Source organism: Thermobia domestica, chromosome 8, assembly GCF_964235325.1.
Source record: "Thermobia domestica chromosome 8, izTheDome1.hap1.1, whole genome shotgun sequence".
Taxonomy (NCBI): domain Eukaryota; kingdom Metazoa; phylum Arthropoda; class Insecta; order Zygentoma; family Lepismatidae; genus Thermobia; species Thermobia domestica.
The window spans coordinates 221,837,802-221,850,278 of record NC_137461.1 but is presented as its reverse complement, the minus strand read 5'-3'; the positions used below and the strand labels follow the sequence as shown (position 1 = coordinate 221,850,278).

Sequence of the window (12,477 nt, the reverse complement as noted above, 5' to 3'; positions counted from 1 at the left end):
CTACGATACTTCATGGAAACAGTTTTCAAAGAAAATTAACTTTGTAGCTTTTGGTTGCATGTGCGCTCTGAGTATGAAGAGTTGTCTAAGAAGGCACTGCAACATTTGATGCCTTTCCTTACCACATTCTTGTGTGAGCAGACCTTTTCTGCTCTTCGCAGTATTAAAACCTTAAAGTGAAATAGTCTTAATGTGGAATCGGACCTAAAATGGATGGTGACAAAACTTATTCCAGATTTCAATGCAATTATGAAAAAGCAAGAAAGAAAAAAAAGTAGAAGGGGTGATCTTTTCTCTAAAAAAAATGCTACAATTTTAGTAATTTCTGTTCACATTCGGTTAGTTTAGGGTCTGTTAGGTTAGTCTAGTTTATGTTATATTAGTATAGGGACCCATAATTCCCCCCCCCCAAAAAAAATGATAGAATTTCGCTTATTTCTACTAATATTAGGTTAGGTTAGATTTGAATACGCTATGTTACATCTTAGTACTTGCACCATTCATTTCTCCTGTAAATTGCGTGTTTTTTACGTGCTTCTGCACCCCTTGTACTAAACATACTTATTATATACAGTATGTCACAATTATATTCGTACACATGATGATCATAAAAAAAATAGAAAGATGCGCGTGAACAAATGAAGGACATTTATTTCTGCTTGAATATAAATACTTCTGAAACACTTGTTTGTTGTTACAGATACAAAAAAACAATCTACAAATCGATATAATATAAAATGCGTGCGTAACTAAATTAAGATATGCAATATTTCGCCACATTGTTATTCGTACAGTTAGGTATAAACATTAACGTAAGAAACAATTTTATGAAAGAACAAAATAACTAATACTTTGTAGCGTAGCCTTTGGCTTTAATAACTGCCATACATCGCTGCTGTAAAGTATGAGAAAAGTAGTACACGTGGCAGGGCTGATATTGGCCCCATTCTTCTGTCACCGCCCGCTTTAAGTCTCCTTTTGACTTAACGTTTTTATTGTGAACCCTAGGTTTCAGATAAACCCATAAGTGTTCAATAGGGTTAAGCTAAGCGGATTGGTGAAGAGTGTGCAATTGTTTGCTTACATTCCAAATTAACCAGTCCCTATTTATGCCTGCCGTATATTTGGGATCGTGATCATGTTGGAACATAAAAGTTGGTAGCATGCCCAATTTTTCTGCACTTTGCTTAACATTCTTCCTCAAAATATCAAGGTACATAACCTTGTCCATTGTACCATCAATAAACTAAATTTTAGCAACCCGTTTTGCCTATATGCACCCCCAAAACATCATAGAACCATTTCCATGTTTTACGTGGGTATGGTATTGACAATATTGTTGTCCAAATCGGGTTTTCGCATCACCCTGTGGACTCCATCAGACCCAAAGAGATTAATTTTAGTCTCATCTAACCAAAAGACATTGTTCCAATATTTCTTACTCTTGTTAACATGTTCTTTTGCAAACTGAGGTCGTAACTTAGGATTCTTACGACTTATGAATGGCCTCTTCCGAGATATTCGACCATGGTAACCGTATTTGTGTAGCACTCGATGAATCGTCTCAGTGCTTACTTTGTTCCCTGTAGCACATTCTATTATCTTTTGGACTTTTGGAGCACTTAGTCAGGGATTTGTTTTCATCTGTCTCACAATCACTCTCTCGTCCTTCTCACTTAACTTCTTATTCATCGAATTTCTTGGTTTATTTCTCATTGAACCACTATACTTAAACTTATTTACTACACATTGAACTGTTGTATGCCTTTATACTATTAATTGTCCTATTTTCTTAACCAGGGTGTCTACTAAATGTTCATTTTCAAATTCCAGGTTTTTTCAAGGTTTTCAAGGTTTATTTTTCCTTTTTTTCCAGGTCTATTCAGTAGAGTGACATTTATTGTAACACGTATAAGTTAATGCAATTTTATATAGTTCTTAACAAAAACTGGTTATAATTAGAGAATGCATATGGCAAGTGATAGTTTCTTTAAGTGACAAGATGAAAAGAAAAAAACTGACTGAAATGTAGGTTCTCAAAACATTTTACACAAGAAAATGTTTAATTAAAATATCCACTACCAGAAGGCCGGTTGAGAAAAATGTGCAGTAGCTTTAAATATCCTTATGTAGGAATACTATACAGGGGTGAACCTTAATTAAACCGACAAACTTCGGGAAATGATTCTCGGCACCCAAACAAGAAAAAGAAAAGTCCTTTTAACTCTTCTCCAGGGCGCATAGTTTCCGAGCTAAAAGGTGCCGAAAATGTGGAAAAATGAACTTCCGACGCCTGCATTTCATAAATTATCCAAAGTAGAGAGTACTGCTTAAAATCTCACAAAGGAAGTCATATGTTCAGAACAGATAAGACTTCCTTAAAGAGATATTAAGCTGCACTCCCTACGTTGGATAGGTTTGGAAATATAGGTATCGGAAATTCATTTTTCCACACTTTCGGCACCTTGTAGCTCCAAAACTATGTACCGTGGAGAAAAGTTAGAGGAATTTTTTTCTTGTTTCGGATTCGGGAATCACCTTCCGAAGTTTATCGGTTTAGTTAAGGTTCACCTTGTATAATAGTAAATTTCCGTCAAAAACATTACTTCAAATAAACTAATATTATAGTAGTAGCACGTGAGTGTTGATGAACAATGACAAAAATGGCGGGAAAATAGCTTACTCACCGCTAAGTTATGGGATAAAATATTACAAGAGTATTTTACTACAAGCACACCCTTTAAAGTACTCTTGTGATATTTTATGCTAAGTACTGGTAGGACTTAGCGGTGAGTAAGCTATTTTCCCGCCATTTTTGTCAGACTAGTATTAGTGTAGAAGTAAAAAGAAAATGATCATATATAATACAAATTCTTAACGCAAAGTAGTCCATATTGTTAAACGTTACTGCACATTCTTCTTGGATGGGGACTGGTCATCAGTTACATTTTATTTAAAAATTTATTGTAACATGAAAGTTTAAAAAACTAAAAAAATATGGAACCACACACATTATATGAACAAATATAGAAAACAACTTTCACAGTGAGCAGTTTTTTACATTTAACTTCTAGAGTTCAACATTCCTTTTAACTTTTTCGTCTGTTCTTCCAACGCATCTACTTCTGCTTCGGCATCAGTTAGTATTCTTTTCTCCTTTAATTCCAACTCTTATTTTCTTCTTAATGTCTTTCTTTTCTCGAGCTACTCTGTCTTCTTTTTCACCGCGGTCTTTCAGATATTCATTTCTTCTGCTTGATGCATTCCTCACATACTGGATCATACCCTTTGTGATATTCATATTACGTATGTCACCAGCAACACGCACAGCATCCAACACACTTCTCTGGGCAATCAAGCACTCCTCTTGGAGATTTTCAACAATGCACTCTTTGTTAATGGAGAAACTCCTTTCCATTGCTGCGTTGCTATGGAAAAGTACACATCTTATACATGAATGTTTTAAACGCATTGGAGACACCTTCTTTACTTAACAGATCATGGAGAAAAACGTCTAATCTGTCATTTTTGTAACTGAAATTTGACAGTTTTCGTGCTGTGTCTTGGTCTGAACAAAATTTTAAAAATATTCCCGTTTCACCATACCAGCACTTACAGGTGTTATTTGCTCCTTCTCGACAAATGTCTCCAGGGCGAGTGTCATACGTGATTCACGAAGGGTTTTCGTTGGTCATAGTTTCTGAAGACAAGCAATTTGCGGCTCTTGTTACACTGTATTTTAAAGGACATTTTAGCATAAGTATTTACACGGTTCTTGCAAGAATTTTCTGCATTCTTTCTTAAAGTTCAATATATCAACATTCTTCACTCTTTTAAGCGATGTAACCGCAGAAAATCCAACATCAACTAGGTTAAGTGGTTTTAAGATGTCCTTATTAAAAAAAACTGACCTCAATAGATGTTTTTGATATGTTTTAGCTACTTTTAAGACGTCATCTTTCACGAAGCGGCTTAAACTACGAATCAACGTGTTTAGGTCATTCCATAGAAACGGTAGTAATGGACTGACTGTCTGTCTGGTACTTAGTGAGGAATTTTTCTAGTTCTACAGATACGGACTGAAGGAACCCTAATCTAGCAGGCAACAGTACATCAGAGATGTGGGCTTTTACTTTCAGACAAGTTTGATGTTTCAGGAAGTTTTGTTTTCACTGCATCAACATAAACTTTTAAGGCACGAATCATAGTTATGGCACGGTTGATAACTTTAGAATTCTCCACCCACCTAATAGAACAAAATTTAAGAGGGAAAACTGCTGTTCCAGATGCTGCCATGAAACCTGCTCTTCTTGAAGGGAAGTCCTTGAATAAATAGTACAACGCTCTCAAAAACTCTGCCACATTCCAACCAGCTTTGGTATGCGCAGTCTTAAAAGCCCCATTAACAATATGTAAAGAGCACGTTCCTGTCTCCAAAAGCTGCGGACCTTCACCATTTTCTTCACTCAGATAGGCCTTCAAATCACTCAGAAATTTCAAGTTAACGTTGGGGCTATCAAGAGAAACCTAAAGTAACTTACAAAAATCGAGACCCTTGTCCCTGAAAGTATTTATAAATGTACTTAACAAATCCTGGGCAGTAGCATGTCCGAGGAATACTGATGTTAAATAACGTGTTAAAACTTTATTTCCGTCACTGTGCTAGAAACGAACTACTAAGTCCATTTGACTTTTCTGTGAGATAGTGTTTACGCATTCGTCGAACGATACTGCAAAAAATTCACAATTTACATTCACCGCCTGCACTCTGCTCACGTCTGTCTGTCTTTCTCAACTACATCTCCACTGAATAAGTTATTATTGGCTTTCAACTTACGCTGTAGTATATAACTTTCTTCTATTTTACAAAAATATACTTATTCCATACCAATCCCAAAAACAATATTTTAAAAACAATTTTAAAACTTCCAGGTTCCTCGTCCAATTCCAGGCTATTTCCAGGTTTTCCAGGTCCAAAAGTAAATTCCAGGCTAATTCCAGGTTTTCAAGGTTTTCCAGGTCAGTAGACACCCTGTTAACGACCACCCCCGTAATGCTAGCGTTATGATTGTCTCTTTGACTTTCTCTCCTAGCTCTTTACTCTTCCCCATTCTTGAAGGTTTATTTACCTGTGTACACCGCGATTAACACCAGTAGTTAATATGTCCTTTTCCTGTACGCCACACTAGCTATGCTCGTGTTCTAATGCTGTTTTCTTTCCTTTTTAGTATATGAAATGTAAATCTGTGTACAAGTGTACGAATAACAATGTGGCGTAAATTCGGGAGTTCTCATATGTTTTCTTTTCTGCCTTTCTATGGTGTCCTTGTTTTCGCCCCTTTCTGCACTGAGTTTGTCTATCATTGTCCTACCTCACTCCTCCAGCAATATATTGTCAATTTTACCACCAGTATGTTTAATACATAGTGGTTTTCTTTCAAATTAATGTGTGTACGAATAAGAATGTGACATACTGTATATATATTTATATTCCTCACATTAGTGACCCCACATCTAAGAACATTATTTATCAAGTAGGTTTCCTTTGAAAAAAAATAATTAAAAAAAAAACACTGATTTTCAATCTTGAAAGTTACTGTATTTTCAATTGAAATTTCGTTCATTAGGAAACAATCATGTAGGCCTACCTTTAGGATAAATTACTTATTGCATTTTCTTTTTTTCCCACTGGTAATTCTAACTAGTATACAGTACTGGACATAAGTATTCATAGAGCACCTGTGCCAGAATTAACAATGCATTGACAGGCAAATGGTGAATGAGAGAGTTATATCTCCAACACAGACATGTCCCTGCAGTTGGAAGAGTAGACACAACACGAATTCGTAGAAATATCCTTACTATGGAATGTACAAATAAAGGAAATGCGTGGGCAGAGCTATATTTGCCTGGACATATGTATTCGTACACCGCAGAATAATACTAGACAAGTACCATCAAATCACTAGTGCCAGCAGGCAGAGACTAGATAGTCATTACTGAGACGCTCGAAGTGTCAGGTGAAGTGTGAGGTGGTATTCGCTGTAACCTAGAAAGAGATAATGGGGCAGGAAAGGAAAGAAACCACACCCGAGGAAAGGAAACTGATTCTATCACTATTTCAGAAGAACAAATCGTATTCACAAATCGCAGAAATAGTGGACAGAAGTCGTTCGACTGTACAGTGTAGAGTAGAACGATATAAAGGGAAAACAATATACATAAACAGTGAAAGGGTGGGTCGTCCATAAGAAAACGCCGAAAGTGTCATCGCCATCAATAGCGGCATATGTACATGAACACTTCGGGAAACAAATGTCCTCACGAACTATTCGGCAACTTTTCAATCGAGCTGGGTACAGAGCACGGATACCGAGACGAAAACCATTCATCAATAAGAAAAACAGGAAATGGCGCTTAACGTTTACACAGGAGCATGTAAGTAAAAGTACAGGCTTTTGGGATAAGGTATTGTTTACAGATGAAAGTAAATTTAATATTTTCCACAATGATGACAGAATTTTAGTGTGGAGAAGACCCAATACTGACAAGTAAACCTTACGTTTGGGTGAATCGAGTTGCTGACTGAGACACATATGAGAAAGTAGTACTAAATGTGGTCAGTATTTCAGTGAAGTTATAGGTGCGAAGCTCCAGGGGTTTAGGAGATACAGCTACCAGAACATCACATGGAAGTACAGAATAGTCTTCATACAGTTGGAGGTAAAAGCTCTGTAAGACCTCTTGTAACGACAAAAGGTGAATAACAAATATATGGGTACATATTAGGGCTAGGGGGAAGTCATATAGTAAGGATATACCTGACGGTGGCCATCTTGAAATCCGCCATTTTGAATTAAGGTTAAGTTTTTAAAATAGGAATAGGGTCATGTGATACATGATTTAAGGCGCAAATTTAATCAGAAGAACAATGATGACGTTAATTTTGATTTACGCGCAATTGGTAAAAAGTTACAGGGAAATTAAATATTGTTGCAGCATATGTATTAGTCCTTTACCCCATCTTGTAAATTTTGTGTTAATGATAATAATTAAATAAAAAGCAGATGGATAAATATTAGGTCTATGGTAAGAGTTGCCTTGGTGGCGGCCATGTTCAAATCCGCCATTTTTAATCAGACAAAAGTTTTAAACAAAACGCATAACATTGACACCTTATTAATAGCAAATTTTACCATAAATCCAACGGTATAACAATTTTTGCTTTATCATTAACCAGCATTTGTTATCGCATAAACAAGTTGCTAATTTAAGGAAAAATGACCAAAGTGGAATTGAGTCATAATTGAACTTAGGTCTTTCTTCCAGAAAAATCCTCAATTAGTACAATCAATATGTAGTTCAGAAAAGAGTGCATGACTTGCACAAATGCTTTGCTCACAGTGAGCACACCTAACAAAGGCAATCGAGTTACACTTGACATATTTGTCGTTAACATTTCTGTCAAAGCAGTAGTCGTAAGGAGCGATTCATTTAATTTTGTGCTGGTTAATGATAAAGCAAAAATGGTTATACCGTTGGAGTTATGGTAAAAATTGCTATTAATAAGGTGTCACTGTTATGCGTTTTGTTTAAAACTTTTGTCTGATTCAAAATGGCGGATTTGAACATGGCCGCCACCAAGGCAACTATTACCATATACCTAATATTTATCCATCTGCTTTTTATTTAATTATTATCATTAACACAAAATTTACAGGATGGGGTAAAGGACTAATACATATGCTGCAACAATATTTAATTTCCCTGTAACTTTTTACCAATTGCGCGTAAATCAAAATTAACGTCATCATTGTTCTTCTGATTAAATTTGCGCCTTAAATCATGTATCACATGACCCTATTCCTATTTTAAAAACTTAACCTTAATTCAAAATGGCGGATTTCAAGATGGCCACCGTCAGGTATATCCTTACTATATGACTTCCCCCTAGCCCTAATATGTACCCATATATTTGTTATTCACCTTTTGTCGTTACAAGAGGTCTTACAGAGCTTTTACCTCCAACTGTATGAAGACTATTCTGTACTTCCATGTGATGTTCTGGTAGCTGTATCTCCTAAACCCCTGGAGCTTCGCACCTATAACTTCACTGAAATACTGACCACATTTAGTACTACTTTCTCATATGTGTCTCAGTCAGCAACTCGATTCACCCAAACGTAAGGTTTACTTGTGAGCTTGAGGTTCGGAATATACAAGCGACAGTTAAGCATGGTGGTAAAGGAGTGATGGTCTGGGGCTGTATGTCTACCGCGGGCGTTGGAGAGCTTGTATTTATTGACGGAACAATGGATAAATATGTATATTTAGACATCCTAAAACGAAATTTGCAGAAGAGTGTGATAAATTGAGTCTTCGACAAGATTATTAATTCCAATAGGACAACGACCCAAAACATACCGCCGAGTTTGTGCGTATGTGGTTACTATACCACACGCCTCGTACCCTGAAAACTCCAGCGCAGTCCCCAGACCTGAACCCCATTGAACATTTGTGGAGGGAATTGGAAACGCGCATACGAAAACATGAAATAACTAATAAAACTAGACTCAAAGAGATACTTTTGCAAGAGTGGCAGAATATTACACGTGAAACCACTACGTCTCTTGTTCGTTCAATGCCCAACAGATTGAGGGAGGTTATTCGAAAGCGAGGCATGCATACGAAGTATTAAGGCAAGATATTTACGGTTTGTCATTCATAACCAGAGAACTTTTCGTTTGCTATACGAATACTTATGTCCAGCACACAGTGCATATTGTTTGTTTCTTTTCATTGTTGTAGCAAATCAATCTATGTTTTGTTTTCCGTTTATTTTGTGCATATTCTTTGCTGAATGAAGCATATGTCTCGCACAACACATGCGTCTAATTATTTACCTAATGGCAGAAATAAGTGTCTTTTCTTCAACGTTTGCACTGTACGAATACTTATGACCATGACTGTATATATTTTTTAATACCATGTGAAATTTCAGACAGCATTGCAAGGGAGTCCGCAGATCACTTTCCGAATGAGCAGGGGATCCAGGTAATCGGAAAATTTGAGAACCACTGTACATAGGCCTCCCTTCCCATTTAGCTGCAATAAAGACAGAAAACTTGCCTTGCGGTGCCCTAACGCTCGCTCGGCAATACTATGTGAATTAAATATTAAACTTTGGTACAGAAAGGAACCAACCTAGCTAGGGGATGTGTCCCTTAAAACCTTGCCAAAATGAGCACACGCTGTATTTTCACTCGTCTTCTGAAAGTTAATCTGCACCCATTTATGCAATTGCTCTTCAAAAATAAGTTTTAAGACAGTGGGAGCAACTACTATTAAGAGTTCATATTGCATGAGGATACCTTCATAAATTGGGATACTAGATTACATGAAGAAAGCGGACTATCCATATTGTTACTACTACGTTGAAACAACTGCACGTGAACAAACCTTTTATATAAAATCAGACCGCGTATTGTAAAATATCTGGGTTATAGTTAAGGAGCCGTACTTCGTGTCAAAATTCAACAATTTAAAAGTAGTGAATAAAAAGGAGTCTTTTTATTAAAAAAAAAAAAAAAAAAAAAATCAACTCCTACCCTTAATGTCGATCAGTTCATTTCACGCTCCAATTTCTTGAAAACCTTAAGGTAATTACGGCTGAACTCATCCTAACAAGAAATTCCTACGATTTCTACGCAAACCACTTCAAACTAACGTTTGTTATTTATATTTGCATTTCTTAATAGCAGCCACGCAAATGCGGTTCACATGTTCGCAACATTCACATCATGCCTATTACTTTAATGCTTGTTCTCTACTTCCATGCATATTTCATCCTATTCTACACAATTATGGTTATAATTACTAAATATAAACATAGGATTACAATAGATAAAAATTGGATAACAAATACACGTACCCATCCTCCTTAAACTAGTATGATTCCTCGCACATTACACTTGCTTACGCAAAGGAAGTAGCAGTGTTACCAAAACACATTTTATCAGAGTTGTAACCGACAACACGAGTAATTATGAAAAATTTAGTAAGCAACTTAATTAGAATTGCGGAACTTATGGTTCAGGGACGTAGACGAAAATATTAACAAACAAATGATCAGTAAAAAAATAAAAAAAAGAGCTTTAGAAGAAAACAAATTCAAAAGATGTTCTCATAGTATAATAAAACTTCCTGAAAATAACCATACATATTATCTAAACAAAAATTAAGTAAACAAATAATAATAATAATAATAATAATAATAATAATAATAATAATAATAATAATAATAATAATAATAATAATAATAATAATAATAATAATATAATGGGCCATATAGAGAAACGATCTGATGCGTATTTACTGTCATACTTAACAATTCGACTAACAAATGTTTCCTGTAGTAGTTAGTCTTTTAGTATGATACTAATCATACGTGAAAAACAACTTTGCATAACGACATATTTTAAAACCACAATCAATTACAATCGCTATAATATTATTCATGTAAAAATAAATTTGTTTGTATCAAATAAACGCCTAATTACCAGCACTGATTTGTAAACAAGTTGTTTTTTAGAGGAAGTGAAAATGCAAAAGATATTGGGCCTTATGCACAGTCGTTTTGCCTCGTGTTTAGTAAAATACTAAAGAGTTAGACTAAAATACCTTTAATGCAGTAGTCAGGCTTTTAGTGTGACACTAATCATTCTTCAAAACGACTCTGAATAAGGCGGATTGAAATTAAAATGGCGTTTGCATATGGAGTAGAGTGGGTTTCACTTAATGCAAAAATGAAACATATGTTTTATATTATACTTAGGTTTTTGTTCATCATTTATTTTTAATATACCCCATTGCTCATAATAAAGCTATTATTGAATCCATTTCTGGGGCATATTTCACAAAACTTTTAACACTAGTGTGAATTTTTTTCAGAATCAAATAATGTACAAATATATATACCGTGAAATCATGACAAATTATAAGTCTTGAACATCAGTATTTAAAAATGACTTTTAGAATGTTTACATCATGATATTTTACAGCCTGTAAGAAACATATTACAAGACTTGTTGCTTTGGGAAGTAGGCTCCCACGTGGGTGTCCTAGTGACTGTATATCTTTTTATTACAAAAAATGTAATATTATCCAGCCGGAGTCATTTATGTGAGAGGAGGGAGTAATTAATGAGACTATTACACTATTAAAATATTTTCTTTTAAATCAACTATACAAATGAAAAACAAGAATCATATCCAGTCCATAAGGATTTATGTAAGATTCTTTTTCCGGAAGTCCAAATGTTTGACTTGACACAAGATTACAGAACTATTATTATTATTATTATTATTATTATTATTATTATTATTATTATTATTATTATTATTATTATTATTATTATTATTATGTCAGAAAAGAAACTAAGGTAAGAATGTAGAGATATACTAGAGATATACTTTTAGTTCTTCCTAACAGAAAATTTAATGAAATACTATGTAGGCCTATAGTATTCGAATTTTTCTAAAATTTTTAATTGTTATACATAAAACATATAGAGACGAAGAAGAAGAGAGAGGGAGTCTCTATATAAAACTTTGTAGCAAAGGGAGATATTTTGGGCGTCCGAACACCTCTTCGATACGTTTCTTCCCCGATCCCTCTCCAGGTCATAATTTCAAATGACTCTGCTGATAGGCTTACTATTACAATTAAAATTATATTGCATTAGAAATATGAAATTTAGATAGGAGAGCTTATCTATAACACACATGCAATATGCAAATTAAGTTTACATTTGAATTACTCAGCTAAATTAAATTTATGATAGCCAAAGAATATTAGCTGTATTAGCTAGAAGATATCCATATATTTAGTAATACGTATCAAGTTCTTTATCATGTATAAGTCAATGTGTTACGCTTCAAATCTTAAAGCTACAACCCACCAGAAGTTACAAATATTCAAACGAGAATGAATACCATTAAAAGTTACTAAATTAAGTAGTTTTTTCAAATATCCAATTTTTTCTTGAAATTGAACAACCTTTACACTCCTTATTATCTACGTTTGATTACAGAATTTTTTTAAACATTCTACTAGTAAATTTATTTATTTACTTATATCTAGGTTTAGTAAGCTTTTTGCTCAACTTGATGACGCTATTAAAGACGTGAATCTACAGTTAAATATGGAATTCAAACGACGGGTCGCATAGTGTGATGTTTTGCGTCAAGGCAACACAAAATTTGCGATTATAAACATTGCAGTTATTCATTTTTTGCACTATTTACTTTGCGTTACGCCCCGTATTTTTTTTTAAAGAACACTGCTAAGAAATTACCTTTCACATATACTGTATATACATTAATCTTTTCCACAGGCCTAGTTTCGTAACGGTTTGCATAAATTCAACGCAAAATGTGAGTTGCACTTCGCAGTAACAACTGTTTGTTACATTTGTTG

General features: G+C 34.7%; 1 protein-coding gene across 1 annotated transcript in view; it reads right to left on the bottom strand.

The window, feature by feature from the left end:
• RpS8 (ribosomal protein S8) overlaps positions 1-10,085 on the bottom strand; it is a 45,423-nt gene extending 35,338 nt beyond the window's left edge. The window contains exon 1 of the mRNA XM_081769443.1: positions 9,932-10,085. Within this exon, the coding sequence (XP_081625569.1) occupies positions 9,932-9,935 (4 nt within the window). The 5' untranslated portion in view covers positions 9,936-10,085. The remainder of the gene's footprint in view (positions 1-9,931) is intronic.
• Between the last annotated feature and the right edge of the window lie 2,392 nt (positions 10,086-12,477).